At 55.1% G+C, this 23767-nt stretch overlaps 2 protein-coding genes across 2 annotated transcripts; one reads left to right on the forward strand and one right to left on the reverse strand.

Moving 5' to 3' along the window:
* Window positions 1-1071: 1071 nt before the first annotated feature.
* LOC149338903 (uncharacterized) lies at window positions 1072-23626 on the reverse strand. The gene is made up of 2 exons (XM_089550376.1): window positions 23435-23626; window positions 1072-1362 (listed from the first exon to the last, which is right to left on the reverse strand). Exons 1-2 carry the CDS (start codon window positions 23624-23626, stop codon window positions 1072-1074), a joined length of 483 nt encoding a protein of 160 aa, XP_089406502.1.
* Window positions 2998-17341, forward strand: LOC149338904 (uncharacterized). Its single transcript, XM_089549998.1, has 2 exons — window positions 2998-3846; window positions 17255-17341. Exons 1-2 carry the CDS (start codon window positions 2998-3000, stop codon window positions 17339-17341), a joined length of 936 nt encoding a protein of 311 aa, XP_089406124.1.
* Window positions 23627-23767: the final 141 nt, after the last annotated feature.

Raw genomic sequence — 23767 nt, forward strand, 5'->3', positions numbered from 1 at the left:
CGGTAGGAGGAGTCATCTAACGCGTGGGGTGCCTTTCAGGCAGTCGCGTGGCAGCTTCGCTTCTATTTTTTTTTTTAGGCTTCAGTGAACAAATAGATCCAGTCAGAGGCTACATAGTCGAAAATTAGGCCCACGTAAGTAAAAATACGCGCGGACTCTGCTTTCGCCGATGTCTACTTATCACTCCGCCGATGGCAGAGCGGCAACCCGCCACGGGACTGCTTGAAAGGTTGGCTGACTCTTCCTACCGTCAGTGGTTGAGTTAAAGAAAAGGCGGGAGCAGGGACGTTTAATCTGGTTTAAATTATGGAAATTGGTTGGTTTGGTTGATTTATTGGGGTTTAACGTCCCAAAGCAACTCAGGCTATGAGGGACGCCGTAGTGAAGAGCTCCGGAAATATCGACTAGCTGGGGTTCTTTAACGTGCACGGACATCGCACAGTACACGGGCCTCTAGAATTCAAGAGTCAATGCGCTCACGAAATCGGAGCCGAATTGCTAACGCATTCCGCTCCGCATCGAATCGCCCATGCCTTCACTACGGCGACATCGAAGACCTATTGTACTCGATAAAAAAAAATTGGTTTCCAAGAAAGGAAATGACGCAGTAACTGTCACATATCATCGGTGGACTCCCGAACCAACCGTAATGGAAGTGAAAAAGCAGGAAGTGAAAGAAAGAAGGAAGAAAGGCGTCGTAGTGAAGGTGAAAATATTCGCTTTAAATGCCCACTCCTTATGTAATACCCCCGATACAAGGCGGCCTTACGGAAAATAAACATGCTCAAACTGAAGCACGTTTATTGTACTATAGGTTCCGCCGACATGCAATGCCGTGGCAGTTAGGAGAAATCAATGACGACCGCGAATGTCTAGACACAATAACAACTTAATTGTTTCAGGCTGCTCAAGCTGCTCAGGTGTAAATAAAACAAACCTGAATTCACAAGTCAGAACATATGCATACGAAATTTATGGACATAAAACGACAATCGCCAAAAAAAGGACGGTAACAGTAAAAAAAAAGAACTAATGGCCAAGCGCCATCCCCCTACGAAGAGGGGGCGGCGCTCAACTCGTCTCTGGTGCGGACGACGCGGTGTCGTCGCCTCCCTCGCCGCTGCTCAGGCCTTCATCTTCGGCTACGCCAGCGTCTGGGTCTTCGGCGTCGAGGCTCTTATTATTATCGCCGCCGGTGACGTGGACAAACGGCGGCAACGGCGCGCTGGAGCTGGAGGGCAGGCTCGGCGACGTGTTCTCCTTGTCCTTGCCCAGCGCGTAGAAGGTGACCACCGCGGAGGTCGTGATGACCACCAGCGCCACGCCGAAGATGAGGCCCAGGCTGGGGCCGGAGGTGCCCATCTGCAGCAGAACGAGTAAAAAGCTAAACACAACAGACTCCACTACATCCCAGCATCCTAATAGCTTCTCTACTGCCCTTCAGTATTACAGAAACTCCTACCAATGCACTTCCATCACTGCAGCCGGCACAGTGAGCACGCACCTGTTCTGTGGCGCAGTATGGATGCATATTTAGTGGTTGACAGCTGTGCCTTGCAGTCGTTCATAGCGCAGCACACTCACACCAGTTAAATACACCGCTGACATGACAGAACAGTATCCAATCCACATATCTAATTTCTTCCTGCCGTCAGGCTTGTTCCCATGTGGCATGTGTGGGGATCCATGTTGCCCCTCGCCCGCCGGATGCACCCTTCTCTCTCTCGTGGCCTACCGCGGCTCTTCCTCTGGCGGCCCCCGACTAGGCGCAGCGGCGGAGGGAGCGGAGGGGAGGCGCCCGCGACTACGCGTCGTCACGTGGGCAGCCCTCCTTGCCCACCCCTCTCGGTTTCGGCGGCCGCACGGGCCGCGCCCACGAGACAGTCTGATGGAGAGTTGACAGCGAGCCTTGAGAGAGAGCGGACGCGACACCAGCGGCGGCCCAGGTGACCTGAACTGCTCTGTGCCTGTCTCCTGTGCCTGTTGCCTGCCGCTGCTGCCTGCGCGCGACCGAGGAAAGACATTGGGAGATCCCAATTAAAGCTCTTGCCTGCGGGCTTATTCCTCGGTGGTGTTCTTCGCGGCCACAGGTGTGGTCGAGCTAGCGGAGTGGCGTTGGCCCTGAGTTCAGGGTCCGAACCGTGCCAGTAACCCGACATTTTGGCGCACCAACGTGGGGCCCCTCTGGAGTTCCAGGTGGGGTGCTAGCTCACGAAGAACAGCATGAGCAGCCCGCGCTACGGGCTGCCGGACCTAATGATGTTGGCTGATGTATGCGGCGAAGCACGGGAGATCTCGAGCATCGTTTCCGTGGCCACATCTAAACCGACCGCGGATGCGGTAGCGCAAGGTCCGTCGGGCGCTATGCATGAAGCCGCAGGCACGGCTGGCGCCCGAAATATTGCGCCAGGAGTTCCTGGTGAATACTCCGAGCTGGAGCAGCCAGATGGCTGTGGCTACAGGAGTTCCGTTCTGCTGAACGTGTCCCCAGGCGCTCCCGCAGATGCGGGTCGCGCAACTGGTTACGCGCCGGGAGATCCCGGCCAGCAAGGAAAGCCAAAGTCAGGTGTCAGTGGCTTCCAAACGCTCCGCTACTTCTCAGGCGCGTCCGCAGATGCGGTTCGCAAACCGAGTTTCCACCCAGGAGATCCTGGACTGCTCGTTGAGCCATTGCCAGTTGGCGTCGGCTACTCGCTCCTTTCAACTCCTGCGCACGCATTCAGACCAGGTGGTCTAACTGCGTCAACGCCCGCAGATGCGGGCCGCGCTCCCCGCCAGATGGCAGAGGGTGACGCAGCGCAACTTGGTCCGGGAGGTCCCGAGCACCACTACAAGCCACCGCCAGTTGGCGAAGGCAACAAAAGCTGGCCAGTTGGCCCCGCTCTAACTACGCCCGCAAATGTGGGACGCGCACCCAGCCAGGTGGCTGAAGAGCGCGCAGTGTGTCCGGCAGAGGGAGAGAACATCGCAAACGTCCTCGCAAACGCTTTGCAGCAGATGTTGCAATTAGCTCGCTCGCCCGGCCCTCGGATCGGAGTGCCGATACCGAATTACAGTGGCCACAGCGACAAGCAAATTGCGAATGACTTTCTGCTGGCCCTGCGCCGGTACGAGCTAGCGAGTGACCTGAGCGAGAGCGAGATTCTGAGACGAGTTCTCCCCGTCGCACTCGTTGATCAAGCCGCCCGGTGGTACCAGTTGGTTGGCCACACAGCAGGCAACATGGCTGATTTTCGACGCTTGTTCAGGGAGGAGTTCCTTCCATACGATTACAAGCTGCGTATGCGACGAGAGCTTGAACTGCGGACACAGGCCCCGGATGAATCGCTTGTCGAGTTCGTACGAGCGATGCAAGAGCTGTATGAATATGCAGACCCAGGAGCTCCGAGTTCGGAGCGAGTGGAACATGTCATCCGGCAGAGCCATCCGACATTTTCCCTCTACTTGAGGGGCTGCAGATGCAGCGATTTGAACGAGCTTGCCGTTGAAGCGCGCCGAGTCCAGGCTCAAATTTCAGCGGCCCGTAAATACCGGCCCCCACCGCCGGCTGAGGAGTGCCTCGAGCCAAGGTGTGCCTGGAGCGGCGTTGCAGCGATAAGGGGTGAGATCACTCCCATGGCAGGTGCGTTCACGAACGAGCGGATGCCGTTCGCAATATCGGATCGTGCTCTGGATCCCTACAAGTACGGGCTGCGGAGTGCTGATACACAACCCCCGGAGATCTGCGGGGTACCGCGACAAAAGCCCACACCTGCTCAGAAAGCACCCACGGAGATCCGTGTACGGCTGGATGGCCGAGGTGCCACTGAGAACCCCCGAGCGTCGCAGCGAGAAGCATGGAGATCTGTGCGCTGCTTTAATTGTGGCCAGAGTGGTCACATAGCCAGAACCTGCCCCTCGAGATCGGGAAACGAGGCAGGCCGCCGGTAGCAGCACCGGCGGAGGCTACCAACGCTCGGGAGCCCATCCCCGTCACGTCCGCGTTCAAAGTTGGAGAACCAACTAACACGCCTGCGCCTTTCATGGACCTCGCAGTTGCGGGGAGAACCTTTAAGGCGTTGCTGGACACGGGGGCAAGCATCTCGCTAATAGGAGACGAGGTCGTTTCCCAGCTCCGGCGGAGATCCGTTCGGTTGCGACAGCGAAGGACGCCACTCCAGCTAGCTAGCGGAGAAGTGCGGTCCTGCGGTGACGTTCGCCTCGCAGTGCGCTGGGATCAGCGTGTGCGCAGAATGCGTTTCGTTCACCTGCCTGGTCTCACAGTGCCAGTTATTCTAGGCCGAGAGTTCTTGGCGAAAACTGGACTGGTTGTAGACATCGCCCGTGGCGGATATCGGGAGAACCCGTGCGCCCCACTGAGGCCCTTTGTCGACCCGCCGACTGCAACGAGATCGTTGTCAGAACGCACGGCCGACACGCCGCGGAGGAGCGAAATACCTCCCACGAGCAAAGCCTGCACCGCCAAATGCCGGGATCGGCAGCAGCGGCCCGCTTCAATGCGCCCTCTCCGAGGTCGGAGAAGGGAAAGCAGGCTGTACCGACAGATGTCGGCGAGCTAAGAGACAGCGGGTTTCCCCGTCCAATGCCGAGATCGGCAGCGGCGGCATGTCAGCACAGGTTTCCTCCGAGATCGGGGGTAAATGCACAACTTACTGGCAGATGCCGGTGCGCTGACACAGCTCGAACGTGACCGCCTCTTGTCGTTGTTGGATGACTTTGATGAGATATTCACAGACCAGCCGGGATGCACTAGTTTGGTGCAGCACCGCATAGATACGAGTGACGCGCTGCCCTGGAAATGTAACCCAAGGCCCGTCAGTGCTGCCAGACGGCAAGCTATCGACGAGGCGCTCCAGGAGTTGCTCGATGCTGGTCTCATATGCCGCTCTTCCAGTCCCTGGGGGTTCCCAGTGGTTCTTGTGCCGAAGAAAGATCGCACGTGGCGCTTGTGCGTTGACTATCGGCGGCTGAATGCGGTCACAAAGAAAGATGCGTACCCCTTCCCGAGAATAGACGAGATCGTCTCAAATCTCGGTGGCGCTAAGTTCTTCTCGATTCTTGACGCAAGCAAGGGGTACCTGCAGGTCGAAATGCGACCGAGCGATGAGTGCAAAACGGCCTTCACGTGTCACAGAGGTCTGTTTCACTTCACGAGAATGCCTTTCGGTTTGTCCGGAGCTCCGAGCACATTCCAAAGGCTGATGGACCGTGTACTCGGAGACGCCAGATGGCATCACGCTCTCGCATACCTGGACGATGTGATCGTCTACTCTCAAACTTTCGAGGAGCACCTCGATCACCTGAGAGATGTCCTGGGAAATCTCAGGGCGGCTGGCATCACGCTCAATCCCGCAAAGGTGCAAATCTGCCAGGCTCAGGTGAGCTTGCTTGGATATCGAGTAAAACGGGGACAGGTGTCTCCTGATCCAGAGAAGCTTCGGGGGATCCTGGAGTTTCCTGCGCCTAAAGATGTGAGCGGTGTTCGCCGTTATCTTGGCATGGTGGGATACTATCGCCATTTCATTCCTAACTGTGTGCGACTGCAAGCGCCCTTGGCAAGATTGCTAAGAAAGTCTTCTCCGTGGATATGGGGAGACGAGCAGGAAAAGAGCTTTCATCAGCTCTCGCACGCTATCGCTGAGACGGCGGCTTTGAAGCTGCCCGACCTGAACCGCCCATTTGTTATCCAGACAGATGCCTGTGATATCGGGGTGGGAGCAGTACTCCTTCAGATGGAGGGGCATGAACTCCTACCTGTGGCATTTGCGAGCCGCGCCCTGACGCCGGCAGAACGCAATTACTCAGCGACAGAAAAGGAATACCTGGCCATCATCTACGCACTTCGAAGGTTCGAGATGTACGTAGAGGGAACAAAGTTCACGGTCGAGACCGACCATATGGCCTTAACCTGGCTGAAACGCCTGCGTGAGCCCAGCGGGAGGCTTGCGCGATGGGCCCTGACACTGCAACGCTTCGAGTTCGAAGTGCGTTACCGCAAAGGCACTGCAAATGTAGTCGCCGATGCGCTGTCACGGGCGCCGGTCACTGACACCCAACCGGCCGGCCAGGACGAGGAGGAGGCAGAGTGGCAGCTGTCTCCCCCTCTGCGGAAGGAGCTCGTTGCGGGGAGTGCCCCGTTTTCGAAGCCCCGAGAGCACGTGCACCTCGTTGGAGCGGGGATCCCTCTCGAGGTTGCGTTCAGCAGAGAAGAGCTTGTCAAGGCTCAGCAGGAAGACTCATTCTGTCAGGAGTTGATCAATAGTCTTAGTGAAGAGACAGACACTCCGACGAGTCAGGCCAAATTGCGCTGTGAAGCCACTGGTAGTGTGGTTGGCGCTAACTCTAGTGTCGCTGGTATTGCGGCGAGTGAGTTGGAGAACTTCCTGCTGGACCGTGATGGAGCTTTGCTAAAATACGTGCCAGGCAAAGAGGCCTCGGATGAGAGTTTCAAAGCCGTTATTCCGCGCAAACTGCGGCGCGCCGCTATGCGGCACTATCACGACGCAGACGGTCACGGGAGCGCTCCAAAGACATGGCAGAAGCTTTGTCGGTTTGCTACCTGGCCGGGAATGAAGGTTGACGTATGTAGATATGTACGAACATGCCACGTATGCCAAGAGAGAAAACCTAGAGGTGGAAAGGCAAGCACCAAGCCCTGGGAGATCCTGGCGTGCGATTTGATGGGGCCGCTGCCGCGCAGCAAACGAGGGTACAAATACGTGCTGGTAGTCACGTGTCACTTCAGTGGGATCGCTGAATTGTACCCGCTGCGAAAAGCGACTGCCCGGGAGATCCTGGCAAAGCTGTGTGAAGTGTTTTGCCGCTACGGCTTTCCAAAGCGGCTGATCACTGACAATGCCACGTATTTCACTTCGAAAGTTTTCCGTGATACGTGTGCAGCAATGGGTGTCCGGCAGCAGAAAACCACGTGCTACCATCCCCAGTCCAATGTGAGCGAGCGCCGAAATCGAGATATCAAGCCGCTCCTGGGCGCATATGCGAGATCGCACAATGATTGGGATGAGCACTTGGACGCTATCTCCTTCGCTCTGCGCACGAGCACAAATCGCTCGACCGGCTTCACGCCGGCTTTTCTCATGTTTGGCAGGGAGCTGAACACGCCTATGGACACAATTCTGATGGAAGGGTCGGAGAGTGTCCGCGAAGTCACGGCAGATGTTGACGACTACGCAAGGCGATTGCGCGAGCATTTGGCAAATGCCATTAAGGAGGCGAACCGCAGCCGCGCGAAGGCCAGGGCAAGTCAAAAGGCCACTTATGATCGCGCACACAGAGACGTGGACTTTCAGATGGGAGACCTCGTTCTCAAGCGCAATCACGCACTCAGCGATGCAACCGCAGGTTTCGCGGCCAGTCTAGCGCCCAAATGGGTGGGACCCTTCCTGATCGCTGAGAAGCTTTCGCGGCTCAACTACCGGCTGAAAGACCCGAGATCGGGCCGAATCAACGGACCCATTCACGTGGGAGAGCTGAAACAGTACTTCCAGAGGGAGGTTGCTGTGGAAGCAGAAACGCCACCCGCGCAAGATTGTGCAGAGGCGAGCGAAGCCCAGAGAGATCTCTACAGGCATCGCTATAATACCCGAAGCCAGCGAGCTCGCTGGGGCAACGGGAGAATGCCGAAAGCGTGAGATCACGCACACGGCGGCGTCGGTTGCCAAAACAGCTCGAGATCGAGCAAACGGCGAAGGAACGCCAGACGCGCGAGATCGCGCACGGTGGACCTCATTCAAGGAGATCCTTGCCCCCGACGTCACAATATCCGAACTGGGCGAGATCGCCGAATGTTACCCATGCCGACCACGGCAAAGCCTGGTGCGAGAGGTCTCGTGCCCACCCTGCCTGTGTGGATACACAAGCCGGTGTAGTTCCTGTGCCCGGAACACTGCAAGACGCCCGCTCGGAGGAGCTGAGCCCCCTCCGGCTGCCCTGATTTACGGCCCTGGCTTCAGCGACGGCACGGAGAGCGGCGCGCGGCCGGGGTCCAGCCGCCGAACTTCGCCCCCACACCATCGCACGGGGCCTCGACGGCGGTTCCGGAACAGCGCGGGCCGAGCTGACGATGGGCGGCCTGAATGCGGAGGCCGGCTTTCGCGGGCGCCATCCTGGTCTGGCCCGCGCCCCAGGCGCAGAGCTACCATCCCGGGGCCCAGTCTCCGGAAAGGCGGCATGGACCTGCTGATCCGCCGAGTTCGCTTCAGCGGGTGGAGGTCACTATTGAGAGAGGGAGGGTGTGGGGATCCATGTTGCCCCTCGCCCGCCGGATGCACCCTTCTCTCTCTCGTGGCCTACCGCGGCTCTTCCTCTGGCGGCCCCCGACTAGGCGCAGCGGCGGAGGGAGCGGAGGGGAGGCGCCCGCGACTACGCGTCGTCACGTGGGCAGCCCTCCTTGCCCACCCCTCTCGGTTTCGGCGGCCGCACGGGCCGCGCCCACGAGACAGTCTGATGGAGAGTTGACAGCGAGCCTTGAGAGAGAGCGGACGCGACACCAGCGGCGGCCCAGGTGACCTGAACTGCTCTGTGCCTGTCTCCTGTGCCTGTTGCCTGCCGCTGCTGCCTGCGCGCGACCGAGGAAAGACATTGGGAGATCCCAATTAAAGCTCTTGCCTGCGGGCTTATTCCTCGGTGGTGTTCTTCGCGGCCACAGGTGTGGTCGAGCTAGCGGAGTGGCGTTGGCCCTGAGTTCAGGGTCTGAACCGTGCCAGTAACCCCACACATGTAATTCGCAAGAGTTTCCGTTATCTTTGCAAAGCAGATAGAGATTATCTATAAATTATCGTACAGTTTGTATTATTGCCGTCTTTTCAAAGGGATCTTAGTTCCCGTCTTCCATTCCAGTTTTCAATTCCTAATTCTTAATTCCTGTTTCAGTCCACATGCTGTTATAAAATTCTCACTTACGAGTTTTGGCGTGCTTGCATTGGTAACTACAACGCTCGAAACAGAGATGTGTTATGCGAGTAATTGGAAGAGTCCCTCGTTATTAAACACGGCTGAATTGTTTACAAAATTTTAAATTATCCCTATACAGCTTTTATAATCTGAAAGGTTGCCCCGGTATTGCAAGTCACAAATTGATAAACACGGCAGTTCATTAGTTAAACTAGCCGAGCTTACAAACCATCCTTTATATTATACACAAAACCCGGGAAACACAGAATGTTGATATATTCCGCACAAATTACGGGAAATTGAAGTTAAAATTCAGCTTATTGACACCTATCCTGAATGAAGTGTCCGACCACGATAGCACAGATTTCACTGGTAAATCATTCTGATTTATGCAGTACATCTCTGTAACCTAACAAAAATGAACATGGCAATATAGTTGGCTCTCTGCCTGCTTCGTGTAAAGTGTACAGTTTCAGCGATGGTGTTTGTTTTTTCTACCTTCATCCTATTTTTTTTTCTGAATGTCAAGCATATTTTGTACCCCACATGTTTCATGTCCCCCAACCTGAAATTGCCTGTTATTTCCACTAGGTTTTTTTTTTCTTTTTGCGAAAGCACTACTCTACCGCACCGCCGCGGTGGCTCAGTGCTTCAGGTTTATGGGGGTAAACCATTGCAAAGAGCCTCAGACTATGAGGTGCGCCGCGGTGAACGGCTCCGGAAATCTCGACCAACAGGGGATCATTAACGTGCACTAATACCGCGCAGTACACGGCCCTCTAGGATTTCGCCTCCATCAAAATTTGACCGCCGGATTAAAATTCGGTTCCAAATGTAGGCTTTACCATATACGCTGATGATATAACTGTATGGGCCACAAAGGGTTCCCCTGGGCCAAAAAGAAACCACCTTACAATCAGCAGCCCGAATCGTCCCCACTGCGCCCTGGCGAAATCGGATGTCATACGAGTTCATGGGCCTAGATACGTCTCTCCAGGTTACATCAACCTCATGATCGGACGTCAAGCTGTCAGGGAAGTTAACCTGATCGCGCATTCTTGGTCTTTGGATACACAGCAACCTCCGTGTCACCCGGGTTGCGACTGAGAGAAGGATGAAAAGGAAAAGTGCTCAGGCCTGCCGACTGGCTCAAGCCGAGCCACCACCGCTGCCACGTGCAGATAGAAGAGAGTTGAAAGATAAGAGGACAGAGTAAAAGAGAGAGTAAAGACGCGCGTCGCAGCAACGGCGTCCGCCGGAACAAACGCCGGCTGAAATAAAAAATTGCTGATGCTCAGCTTGGCTAAGCCTTGGGAATGCGAAGCATCCCACGGCGCCGGCGCGAGGTGGAGGCCGGCTCTCTCATCCGATGTCACGTGATGTGACGTCACGGTGTCACGTGGCGTGACGGCTAGGGGTCCCATGGCGACGGCGTGAGTGGTAGCTCTAGCAATATGCTTCGCATAAAACAGATACACGGCCGCAGCCCGAAGGCGAGAGCCGGCAGCCCATCTCTCGGGCGCTGTGAGCGCGCGGAGCGAGAGAACGTCAGTGCATCGGCTCCGCCAAGTTTCGGCTGGAGCCACGTATCTTCGACCGCAACCCCGTCAACACAGCCCTGTCTGGCTTCCCGAAGTCGTCAGCTACCTGTGCATACCTCTCGCACACAGGTGGGGCAAAATTTAGGCCTTTTAGGGCCGATCTTCACTTAGGTATCGTGGCGGCGGCGCTAGGCCTAACGCCTACGGCGGCGCCCGGCCGTGAGTGAGTCCCCACCCGCGGCAAGATGGCTTCGCCAAACCTGCAACGTGGCTACGACCCGGACGCCATGGCCTGGTCCGAGGTTCCAGCAAATCCAGCGCCTGATAGCCCGGCCTCTGCGCCCATCGAGAACTTGAAGTTATTCAAGCTAGTGGAACGCCGCTCCCGCAAGCGGAACGCTTCCAAGAAAGCGGACGCCACGTCGCCAGGCCGCTCAACACGGCACAACGCTGCTGCGCGCGCTGCAGCGCTTCACGGTGGGCCCCAGGGACCTGCTTGGAAACCAAAGCCGCTGCCGCGGCTTCATCCCGAAGACATCGTTATCATCCTGAAGCCCCGGGTGACCGTCGCTCTGAAGGATGTCTTTCAACATGGTGAGCTGGGAGCAGCGTTCGCGGCCTACCTGGGCGCCAAGGCCGCAGCATCGCTCAGCCTGCTCCCCACATGGGAGCAAAACCTGATCGTGGCAGGCACCCGAGAGCCGCACGTCGCAGACAAGCTATTGCGGGACTTCGAACTAACAACACCGAAAGGCCAGCTCTCTATGTACGGCCAGTTGAAGCTCACTGGTGACGTGTGCCGCGGCGTCATCACCGTGGCCAAGCACGAGACCAGTGAGTCCCTGCAAAACAAGATCCAGTGGCGTGCTGGAGAGCTTGCCGATATCCGCAAGCTTGGAAAATCAGACGTCGCGGTGCTCACCTTCGTGGGCAAAGTGGTGCCGCGATACGTTCATTACAACTCGGAAGTCACCCTTGTGCGTACATATAAGAAAACAATCCCGGCCTGCGTGCGGTGCGGCACCGTGGGACACCGAGCGGACACATGCCCCTGCCCGGATCAAAAGTGTGGCCTTTGTGGCAGTGCGGTGTCGACCGGCGACGGGGTGAAGACACCGTATGAGTGCACACCGTCCTGTGCAGTCTGTGGGCAAGCCCACGCCACCAACTCCCGGGACTGCACGGGGAAATTCAGGCAGCTCAAGGTGCCCGGCCGCAAGACTAGGCGCCCAGAGCTCCCTGGAAAACAGCGACCTGGCCGGCAGGCAAGTCATCCCAATTCAGGTGCCGGTGGCGGAACGCCGCGTGGAGCTGACGGCATCGACAACAAAACGTCATCATCATCATCCTCGGTGAAGTCACCACCCGGGAACAAGACTACGCCCCCACCGCCACCGCCCAGCGGCAGGGACGCTGGCCACTTCCCGGCGCTCAAGACAAATGGCGCTGCCGGCGCCCGGGCATCAGCGTCTCAACACGGCAAACAACAGGTGAGCAGCTGGGCTGAGATCGCCTCCTCCTCCTCCCATTCCCCCTCCTCCCCAGTTATCGTCTCCGCACTCGATGCGGAATACAAAAAACAGATCGACGTGCTCCGGGCACAGAATGAGCTTTTGCTCAACAAAATTCAAAATTTAGAATCAAAATTGGCGTCCGCCGCTCCGAGCCCGCAGAACTCGGACGCAATGGAGAGCGACGCGGAGATCTCGCCTGCCCTCGTGACAGCCATCTCCGCGATGGAGGAGCGCTTAACCTCTAAATTACGATCTATGATCGAGACCGCCATGGACCAAATCTTGACCAAGGTCAAATCTGCCATCCCCGCGGTAGTATCAAAACACATATTGGACAACCCCCGCCTCCTCCGTCGGACGGGGCCCATTAGGGACGTATCCCGTCCTTCAAAATTCAACCGTCTGATTATTGATTCGGACAATGAGGACAGCTGCCCCGCTCCTTCCGTCATCACCCCCTTGATGGCGCAAGTAGCTGGCTCTGAGGCAGCCAATCCCTCCTCCTCCCCCCCAAGAATTTTAAATCATGGCGAGACACCTTAATCAAAGGAGTTCCGCCATATCCAATTCGGCCGTGTCAACTTCAATAACACAGTGGAACTGTAGAGGCTTTAAGGACCGCACTAAGCGGGCCAATTTCCGCCTCTACCTTGAAACTTTCGAGTCCTTACCAGCCGTGGTTGCCCTCCAAGAGCCAGGCCTGGGCGCCACAATTTCAAATTACACGACGTTCCAACAGGACCCCGCGTCTTGTCTTCTCGTTCACAAAAACTACACAGCCAACCTAGTGGATCTCGACCTCCAACTAGAGTATTCTTATGTAATGGTGACCCTCCTACCAGTCCGCCGCAGGGACCCACCGTTGCATATACTCAACGTGTACTGCTCTCCCAAACTAAAGCGAGTGACTTTTGCAGACCTCTTTAGCCGCGCGCTAAGAGTAGCGGGCCGCGATCCCCTGCTGATTGTGGGCGACTTTAACGCTCCCAGTCAGCAGTGGGGGTATCGCAAGGAGGAGTCGCGCGGGCGTAAGCTGGCGGAGCTTGCGTCCACGTTGGGCCTCACCCTCCACACGGACCCTGTCCACCCAACCCGGCTAGGAAATTCCGTGACACGGGATACGTGTCCGGACTTAACCTTCACTCGCAACATACGACACGCAGACTGGCTCAACACCGAGGAGACCCTCGGTAGCGACCACTGCATCATTAACACTACACTACGCACACGCCCCCTCAAGCGTCCAAGAACACAAGCCCATATCCCAGATTGGACGAAATTCAGGCAAAATTTTAACTCACTTGATAATACACCCATTTCCGCGCAAGGCTACACAGCATGGTCCCAACAGCTGCTGGCACACCTTTCCTCGCATGAAACACACATCCAGCTCTCAGAGGCGGTCACGGACGTGGATAACCACCTTCTACACCTCTGGGAAGCCCGTCGCAGCCTCGTCCGCCGTTGGCGACGGCAGAAACACAATAGAAAGCTTAAAGCTCGAATTGCCGAGCTTACCCAGAAAGCGGCAGAGTACGCGGCCCAACTCGCCGACTCCAACTGGGTAGATAGATGCAACACGGCCGCGCGACAAATGTCCAGCCGAAACACGTGGCGTCTCTTTCGAGCCCTAATCGACCCAACCCAAACACGATCCGAAACACAAAAACATTTGCAGCGAGCACTGCACGCTTTTCCTGGCAACACAACTCAACTGGCACAGAAACTTCGGGACCAGTATCTGTGTACAGCCCAAGACCCCCGTGGATCTGCGTACTCTTATGCAGGCAGAGAGAACACGGAGCTGGATCAACCTTTCCAGCTCCATGATCTGCGGGCGGCTCTCGCCAAAATGAAACGGGGCACTGCGCCAGGACGGGATAAGGTCACCGTCAAGCTTTTGACGAACCTGCCCGACTTGGCATACCAGTCCCTCCTGGAATACGTAAATGCGATTTGGCGCGGGGACACCCCCCTGCCAATCGAATGGAAAACGGCTTTGGTCACATTTATTCCTAAACCTCCGCCCCATCTCTCTCACCTCATGCGTGGGCAAACTAATGGAGACGATGGTGCGGGATCGGTTATCTACATATCTTGAACACAAACAAGTCTTTGCGAGCACCATGTTCGGATTTCGGCCACACAGATCCGCACAGGATGTCCTCCTGCAACTCAATCGGGAAGTCCTTGACCCCCTCGAATGCCCCCATAATGACCGGGTAGTACTCGCCTTGGATCTTAAAGGGGCATTTGACAATGTAACACATGAGATCATACTCACTAACCTAAGTCACACCGACTGCGGCCTCAACACATTCCAATACATAAGCCAATTTTTAATGGATAGTCAATCCTACATTCGAATTCAAGATAGAGACCATGGTCCTTACCTACTCGGCACGCGGGGAACCCCTCAAGGCGCGGTACTTTCCCCGCTGCTCTTCAATCTGGCCATGATGCACCTGCCGGCCCAGCTGAGTGGTGTCGCCGGCGTGCAGCACGCCCTGTACGCTGATGACATCACTCTGTGGGCAACGCAGGGCAGCACAGGAGACATTGAAACCAGCCTGCAAACAGCGGCGACGATAGTAGACCGCTACGCCCGCCGCTGCGGTCTTCAATGTTCCCCTCAAAAATCGGAATTTGTGCACCTCCGCCCCTCACAGAAGTGCACAACTAAAATATCTCTCTCTCTTGAGAGTGGTCCCATACGCGAAAGTGATGAGATACGGGTACTCGGACTCTACATCCACAAACACAGGCGGCTAGACACTACATTGGCCAAACTCCGTAAGGTGGGGGACCAGGTGGGCCGCATGGTCCGACGGGTTTCCAACAAACGCGGAGGGTTACGAAGTAAGGATGCCTTGCGGCTGGCAAACGCCTTCGTAACTAGTCGAATTCTCTATTCGACTCCTTATCTCCACCTACGGAAACAAGAGGAGGACGCCCTTGAGGTCATCCTTCGCAAAATTGTTAAACGTGCCCTTGACCTCCCTATCACTACTTCAAACAGCCGGCTTATGGCTCTTGGGGTGGTGAATACTTTCCGGGAGCTCCGGGAGGCGCACCTTACAAACCAGTACACGCGCTTGTCGCTAACGGAGTCGGGTCGCCGCCTTCTTGCTCGACTCCATATCCAACACACCCCTCCAATGGAAGACAGGTTTCGCATCCCGGAACTGTGGAGACGTGCCCTCCACGTGCGGCCTCTTCCAGCAAACATGTCACATGAAGACCATAATGGTCGGCGCCTGGCACGAGCGGAAGCGCTAGCCCGATATTATGGCAACAAAACAGGTGTATACTACGTGGACGCTTCCGGCCCTCACCACGGGGGATGGTACACGGCCGCGGTAGTTCACAACAGCAACACAGTTAACGGCCTAACTTTCAGAGCTCGCAGTGCAACACAAGCAGAAGAGGTCGCGATTGCTCTCGCGGCCTCACATTCCAATTCAAAATACATAATCACCGACTCGCGAGGGGCCTGTCGGAACGTCGAACAAGGCTGCACTCCCTTCCTAGCCTATCGAATATATCAAAATTGCATACGGGATACGGACCCCGCACACCGTTACCTCATATGGGCCCCTGCTCATCAGGGGTTGGCAGGAAACGAGGCAGCAGACGCAGCCGCCCGCGCGCTCTCTCACCGGGCTGTTTTCTCCTCCCCATCCGATCAGGAACCCGATTTTAATCCGGTCTATACATTCAAAGATATTACAACATATTATCAAAAGTGTCATCGCCTTTACCCTAGCCCATGTAAAGGCCTGAAGAAGGCGGATGAGCGGCTCCTTCTCCGCCTTCTCACCAATACTTTGCTGTGCCCGGCAGCGCTAAAACATTTTGACCCCTCCTTTAGCGGCCGCTGCCCACACTGTAGTGCAGTGTCTTCTGACACTTATCACACGGTGTGGGCCTGCCCCTCCAACCCCGCTATTCGCCCCATCCCCAACCCAACCCGGGAGGACTGGGAGGCGACCCTGCTCGGCTGCCACGACTTACAGGCCCAACAAGCCTTAGTCGGGCGCGCCCGGGCGGCGGCAACCGCCACTGGGGTCCCATACTAGGGACCTCCACCTAGTGTTTGTAAGGATCGGTCCCTTTCGGGCTGATCCAAACATACCTCCAGTTCATTCGAAATAAATGTTTTCACCACCACCACCACCAGCCCGAAGGCTGCAAACCGAATGCCTCCCCTCCTCCCTTAGTCACCCACACAAGCACTGGTACTTAGAGGTTTGGTTTATGGGGTTTAACGTCCCAAAGCGACTAAGGCTATGGGAGACGCCGTAGTGGAGGGCTCACGGAAATTTCGACCACCTGGGGTTCATTAACGTGCGCTGACATCGCACAGTAAACGGGCCTTTAGAATTTCGCCTCCATCGAAATTCAACCACCGCGGCCGGGATCGAACCCACGTCTTTCGGGTCAGCAGCCGAGCACCATAATCATTGAGCCACCGCGGCGGATGTACTGGTACTTATACGAATCACAAATGACATAGGGACTACGCTCTCACACGCTAACAGAGGGCAAGGAACGGCAAGGTGACACCATCATAAAGGGGATATTAAAAGATGGCCCCCAACCTTCGTACAACCACCTCGACGGAGCGTCTGGCCACCCTAGGAATATTAACGCGATAGGGTTGGGCCCCCGTGTCGCACAAAAGCCGAAGTCGTCGTCGGCGGCGTTGGCGTTGGCCGTGAGCGAAAGAACCCAAAAGCATTAATAAATAAAACCGAGTAGGGAATTGGTCGAGTTGGGGAACCGAACCAGGGTCTCCGGAGAGCGAGACGAGCACGCTAACCACTCCGCCATGCCGCTGGTTTGGATTGAACAAAGGCGCGTCTATAGCTAATACGGCGCCTTCGTTCACTCCCATCTTCCTTCCTTCCTTCCTTCCTTCCTTCCTTCCTTCCTTCCTTCCTTTACGATGAGGTTCAGGTGGCCACCGAGATATGCGAGAGAGATACATTTCCTTTCCTCAAAAACCAAATTACCGTGGAGCAAAGTGTAGAGCCGAATGGGTGATGGCGTTCTGTCGACTCCGTGGCAGCGTTGCAAGACGCTGTCGCGTTCCACTCTTAGAGGCGAAGCTTAACATCTTAACCACACATCAGTGACACAAGCAGCAACACTGCGCTGAAGGTTTTTGCCTCACCGCACTTTAGGTCAACAAAGTGCCTCTTGAATTTTTGAAACTGTGTTTAAGTGAAAGGGAGTATTTCCTTTAAGTCGTATGAAAACTTTTTTTGAATGTTGCACTAAAAGATTCATGTGAAGATCGACAGCTCGCAGCGGGCATCCCTAAGGCATAGCCAGAGCCTGGGCATAGCTACCGAGGTCGGTAACCACTAGGATATGGCGGTTTGCACGACGGGAAAGATTTCTTCCTGAGCATTGGACAATCTGTCAGCTGCTCCTACCACAAAATTTTAAACTGTGTTTAAGTGAAAGATACTATTTTCTTTATTTAATGGTATGAAAACCTTTTTAGATGTTCCACTAGTAGGCTTACTGAATGTTTAAAAAGCAGCGCCAGCTTTCTTTCTCGACGCGCAAGAACTTATTACCAAGCAAAAAATTTCAGCACTCATCGGCTAAACCAGCGGAACTCTTTGCGCTTTAATTGACAGCAAGCAGGTACGTTACCGGAAAGGCCGGGTCTGTTCACCGTTTGTTAACAGTCTGGTCCTGTACTCTTGGAGGGCGTCATGCACTAGGAAGCCTGCATAGTTGGCAAAAGCCTTTGATCCCTCATGCTGTCGTTACCATATTAGCAAAGAGAGAGAGAGAGAAAAAACTTTATTCTAAAAGGGATTCGGACAACGCCTTACGGTCCCCGCTCGACGCCACTGCACTCAAGTGTTTATGTTCCTAAAGTCCATAACACTGGCAGCGCGGCCGGTGGCGATGGTCTGCACGGCCGGGTCCTCCGAGCGCAGCAGGGGCTCCCAGTCCTCCCATGTCTTGAGGTTCTCTAGGTCCCGCGGGTGAGGGTCCGCAGGGCAGAGGGAAAGGATGTGGAGGGAAGAGGAGAAGGGTTCTGGGTATAGAGAGCATGCCGGATTGGGGAAGGAGGGATGATAGTGGGCTAGGGTGAGGGGTGAGGGGAGAGAGTGTCTGTAGTCTGCGCCAGAATGTTGCTTGTTTGTTATCTAGGGAGGGGTGGTGGTGGTGGTGGAAACTTTTATTGCCAATGATTTAAATCGTGGAGGCGAAGCCCCCTACATGGCACTTGGATGCCTCCTCAATGTGAGGAGGAGGCACCTTTACAACGCGAAGGATAGCCCCTGGAGCGCAATCCTTCTGTGAGCGCTGGAGATGATCCGGCGCTGGTCTTGAGCGGACGAGCTGGTCAGAAGAGACTCCCAGTAAGACTCCGCCGCGGTTGGTGATGGGGGATGAGGGAAGGTGGGGCATGTGAGGAGGGTGTGTAAGAAGTCTCCTGGTTTGCCGCAAAGTTTGCATGATGACGGGAATTGGTCGGGGTATCGGGCATGCAGCAGTATTGGGTATGGAGCAGTTCGGGTTTGTAGTTGTCGCTAATGTGCAGCCTGGGCTATGGTGAGGGATGGAGCTGGGGGTGCGTATTCCCTTCGTTTGTCTCGGTAGTACGAGAGAATATCACGGAAGGAGAGCAGGCGCTCCGAGGCTCGTAGAGGGGGCTCGACTCCTGCCCGGAATGTGAGACCTCGGGCTAGGGAATGAGCCTCCTCGTTGCCAGGGAGGCCAGCATGTGCTGGCGTCCAGATGAGGGTGATGAGGCGCCGGGGCTGCCAGAAACGTAGTAAACGAGCAGCGGTGCTGGATATGTAGCCCTTTGCATAATTCAAAATTGCAGATTTGGAATCCGAGATAATTTTTGTGGCAGATGTAGAAATGAGAGCAAGCGCGATGGCTGCCTCTTCTGACCCGCCGCGGTGGCTTAGTGGTTATGGTGCTCGGCTGCTTACCCAAAATACGCGGGTTCGATCCCGGCCGCGGCGGTTGAATTTCTTTGGAGGAGAAATTCTAGAGGCCCGTGTACTGTGCGATGTCAGTGCACGTTAAAGAAACCCAGGTGGTCGAAATTTCCGGAGCCCTCCACTACGGCGTCTCTCATAGCCTTAGTCGCTTTGGGACGTTAAACCCCATAAACCATAAACCATCTTCTGCCTCTGTGGTCGAATTGGTGATGATTGAGCCGGAGGTTAGAAGCTTTGCATTATTGTCGGCTACTGCCAGGGCCATACGGGAGCCTGTCGTATATTCCGCTGCGTCCACGTAGACCACCTCATGGTCCCCGCTATACTGTTTGTGAAGGGCCCGAGCCCTTGCTACTCTGCGTTCCCTGTCTCGCTCAGGGTGCATGTTCTTGGGGATGGGGGTTACGTTGACGTTAGAGCGGAGGGTAGCAGAAAGGGGGACCCCCTCGGTAGGCTCTGTAATTGGGGTCAGGCTCAACTGGGACAATAAAGTACGGCCAGCCTCTGAGCTGGATAGACAGGATTGTTGTGTCATAAAGGTAGCTTCTTTCAGCTCCTCAAAGGTGTTGTGTACACCGAGTTTGAGGAGTCGGTCGTTGGATGTGCTGGGGGGAAGACGTAGAGATGTTCTCGTGCAACTACGTAGGAGCGCATTAACCCAGTCTCTCTCCTTCTGTTTGAGGGGTAGGTATGGAAGGCCATATGTTGTGCGGCTTATGATGTAAGCCTGGGTGAGGCGAGTCGTGTTTCGCTCGCGTAGGCCAGCCCTGCGGTTCGCTATGCGGCGAATCAGTCGAGTGGTGTGTTGAGCGTGTGTTTCAAGTGTCTTTATGACTTCTCCGTGCGCACCGTGGGAGTGGAGAACCAGTCCTAGTACGCGGATTTTGTGTACTAGTGGGATGGGATGGGTACCTAGGGCGAGGGAGATGGGTGCATTGACTGAATCGGGTTGCTTGGGCCGGTAGAGGAAAAGCTCCGATTTTGAAGGGGAGCAGGTCAGGCCACGCTCCCGTACATATGTGTCGATGGTGGTCAGTGCCAATTGTAGGCGCTCTTCTATTTCGGCATCGCTGCCATGGTTTGCCCAGACAGTGATGTCGTCGGCGTAGAGGCTGAAATGGATGTCGGGAATTTGAGCTAGCTGTTGTGGTAGGTGAAGAAGTTCTATGTTGAATAAAATAGGGGAGAGGACAGCTCCCTGGGGCGTACCTCGAGCTCCCAGCGTGATCCCTGGTAGGCTGTGGTCGCCGAAGGTAAGCGTGGCTGTGCGGTGGCTGAGGAAGTCTCGGATGTAGTTGTACATCCTGGCGCCGACTCCCATGGTCGTAAGGTTTTCTAGGATAGCTGAGTGTGTAACGTTATTAAATGCCTTAGTGAGATCCACCCCTAGGATAGCTTTAGTGTCGGAGGTCTGTGAGTCGAGAATGTGATGTTTTAGCTGCAAGAAGACGTCCTGTGTGGAAAGCCCTGGTCGAAATCCAAACATGCTAGTGGGCATGAGATTGTTGCTTTCTAGGTATTGGCAAAGCCTGCGCTGGAGTACATGCTCCATGAGTTTGCCAACAGAAGATGTGAGGGAGATGGGTCTGAGGTTAGAAGTGAGCAGAGGTTTGCCAGGTTTGGGGATGAAAATGACTCTCGCCTCTTTCCATTGTGGTGGGAGGGTGCCCAGTCGCCAGCACTCATTAAAGTATTCTGTAAGTGCAGCAATGGATTGTGCGTCGAGATTCCGAGAGCCTTGTTATGCACCCCGTCTGGGCCGGGGGCTGAGGACGTGTTAAGTGTCTGGAGTTCAGCCTGGACCTCTGCTTCTGTAATGGGTTGGTCAAGCTGGTCGTTAGGGGGGCCTGCATAATCAGCGTGGTGTACAGAGGGGTGGTGCGGGGGGTAGAGCTCGCGTGAGGCTCTGTAGCCTGCGTCAGCTCGCTGAATGAGTGCATGCGCTCCTTCGTGAATCCCCGATCCGAGGCCACCTGAGCCCGGTTTAAAGAACCTCGAGGTAAAAGGTTGGCGATCTCCGCCTTCCGGATGCATGCCTTATATAGGCATATGCCAATCAATAGCCAATCGAACATGAAAGCGGAACACGATCAACGATCAATGATCAATCGAACATGGTCATGATCAGTACTCGTTGATCATTGTACTCATTTTGGTAATTAGTAGTAAAGAAGTGGCACGTGGGACTGTGCACTGAGCCTGTACCTTAACACTAATTAATCAGTTTACTAGTTAAGGTCACGTTAACTATCACTAACCACACATCTATCACTAACAACTATCACTAACCACACACGGGTCGCGGAGGCGTAAAATAAAAAGTAGATGTTTCGCTCTAAAGCACGCGAATACAAATGGTGATATTACGAGTGATCGAGCTAGCTTTCAAAAAATACTAAAGATTTCTTACGAAACACCACAACACACCTGTTTCTGAGAGTTGAGCTGCGTGTTACTTTAGGGAGGCAGCTGGAATATCTAACAAATAGTTATTCAGAAATACGGTGCAGACTTTAAATTTATATTTCTGTCGTCATGAACCCCTTTGGCTGAAACAAGCACCTCATATGAAGGGACTCTGCTAGAATGATATGCAGGACCGACCCTCCTTTCTTTTGAAATGGAGCAAAAAATTCACTCCGTTCCTTTTACATCGCTGTGCTGAGCAAATCAACAGGAAATAGTCGCTCTGGCCTTGACCAAGTTTAATGTCAAGCGAGTGCGCCCTGCTGTCTGCAGACAACAGCAGCTTAAATTAGAAGGGGCTGTCCCTCGCAACTATTCTATACTGACGTATGCGTAACGCGCTTCAGCTCCCTCCTTTTCGCATCCCATATTGAGTCGTCACGCCGATAGAAGGAAACCGTTCAGGGTAAAGTACGAAGAAGAACAGGCGACGTGTATTGCAGTAAATTTCTTCCTTGTCTTTCAGTCTCTTCTACATCATTTTCGTTGCCAAGTATTGCCTGCAGTCCACTTAGGGGAATTTCTCTGGCACTATCATACTTGGCGCACTCTCCTCTCTTTGTGTATAATGTGGCGCCTTACTTATATCGAGCCTGGCTCTAGGAAGTAGATTCAAATTTAGAGCCCCGATTTTCGGTCTACATCAGCCAGTGAGGAAAGAGCAATCTTCTCCGGGCTTCAAGTGTGCAAGTGCAGCACCAAGATAGAGGAAATGTTTCCAGAGCCGGCTCGCAGCACGCTGCCATCTGTCTCCTTCTTAAAGCTGCGTTGCTACTGCGCCTGGCACAATGAGCGCTCTTACGAAAATTTCTTTGGACAGTTTATGGACTGTTCTTTGAAATTTGTCACTAAAGTCTATAAAATTTCCATAAAAAATTCAGTAGACCGGTCTATACGCAAAACAAATCCTTTTGAATGTTTATAGACAATCCATAGTTTTAGGCCACACCTTTTGCGGCCTTTTATTTATAGACGTTCTTCAGACCATGAACAGACGAAGGGCAATATCTGTAACAAGGCAATAAAGCCTCTAAAAAAGTCGGCGATACACTTTAGACTGCTTGCGTGAGAGAATGCGCCGGCCCCGCTCACTTTGTGAACGCAGTCGCCGCGCACTGCGGCGTGATGCAACCGATGCCACGCAGCTGGTAATTCTGCCTCTGCATGGCTCTACGTAGCCGCCGCCGGGACGCCGCCGCACCCCTTCTGATCTGCGCTCTAACTCTGAGGGCAGTCGCCGCCGTATTGCGGCCCTCGCTGTGCCTTAACAGTATCACGCGGAAGCTATAGGTTAATGCCCATATATGCAGAATTGTTCTTTCTCTACCTAACGGTCATGGATCGCCGGGAGTCATCATACCACTCCTGGCGCTGTGGTGCAGCGGTTAAGCGATGCGCCACTGTCCTGCGGTGGCAGGTGCTGCCACCGGTGAGACTTGTGTGATCCAGGTTGTCCCGAAGAACCTTGCGCGACCAATCATTAATTTAACCGCCACCTGCCAGGTTGCATGAGGATGCCATCTTTTATGGGTACCATTCAGTGTGGTGTGTGTGGGTATGTATGGGTTGGTACGCACGTACACACACACACACCCACACACACACAAACAAACACACACACACAGACGCGTTTTCATAAATGAGGCAAGGCTTACGCCTTAACTCTACAAGTCTCGAGACCATTTTCTTGCGAAAGCAACACTACTGGAGCCCAGCTCGGCTCGTTGCGTTTGCTCGTGGCGGTGCGGCTACCAAACGACCTTGAGTCGCCGTTGCCTAGCAACCGCTTCAGCTGCGCTCCAACCCGAGTTATTACCCCGGGCTTACCCTGGTAAGCTCGGTTAAGTTCGGTCAAGTTCGGAGCAGCGTCGCGCCAGTTGCGCGAGAGGTTGCTATAGGGGAAAGCAACATGTGTCGCACAGTCCCTACCGGTGGCTGTGTTAGAAACAGCCACCTGCCAATGGGGTGTTCATAAGGCGTGCACAGCAGAAGCACAGACAAGCACGCGTCGGCTCACCTGCTGCATCTGCGCGGGCTTCGGTCTCATGATGTCCTCCACCTCGTCCTCATCGTCTTCGTAGTCCTGCGCCCGAGGCACAAAGGCCGGCACCACGGGCGCAGCGCCGGTGGGCACGACCGCCGCCGCCGCCGCCACTGAAGGAGCCATGGAGGGCCTCCTCGCCGCGGCCACGCGGTCTGGAGCGGCCATCGTCTCTGCCGGTCGGGGTTCACAGGGTCCGGGGCAGCTGGGGTGCAGGACAAGGGGCCGAGCGCTGCTTGGGCGACGTCCGCTCTCCTGGAACGAGCTGCGCAAGCAACCTCACCGATCTTCGTCGTCCTTACCCAAGGT

This window comes from Amblyomma mixtum, chromosome 6 (genome assembly GCF_055824585.1).
Source record: "Amblyomma mixtum isolate Tamu chromosome 6, ASM5582458v1, whole genome shotgun sequence".
NCBI classification, from domain to species: domain Eukaryota; kingdom Metazoa; phylum Arthropoda; class Arachnida; order Ixodida; family Ixodidae; genus Amblyomma; species Amblyomma mixtum.

Excerpts from the sequence above, each read along its gene's own strand:
- LOC149338904 (XM_089549998.1), top strand. The coding sequence starts at position 2,998 with ATGTTGCAATTAGCTCGCTCGCCCGGCCCTCGGATCGGAGTGCCGATA. Across the intron at positions 3,847-17,254 it reads AGCGAGAAGCATGGAGATCT|ATTCATGTGAAGATCGACAG; the intron begins GTGCGCTGCTTT and ends TTGCACTAAAAG.
- LOC149338903 (XM_089550376.1), bottom strand. The coding sequence starts at position 23,626 with ATGGCCGCTCCAGACCGCGTGGCCGCGGCGAGGAGGCCCTCCATGGCT. Across the intron at positions 1,363-23,434 it reads AGCCCGCGCAGATGCAGCAG|ATGGGCACCTCCGGCCCCAG; the intron begins GTGAGCCGACGC and ends GTTCTGCTGCAG.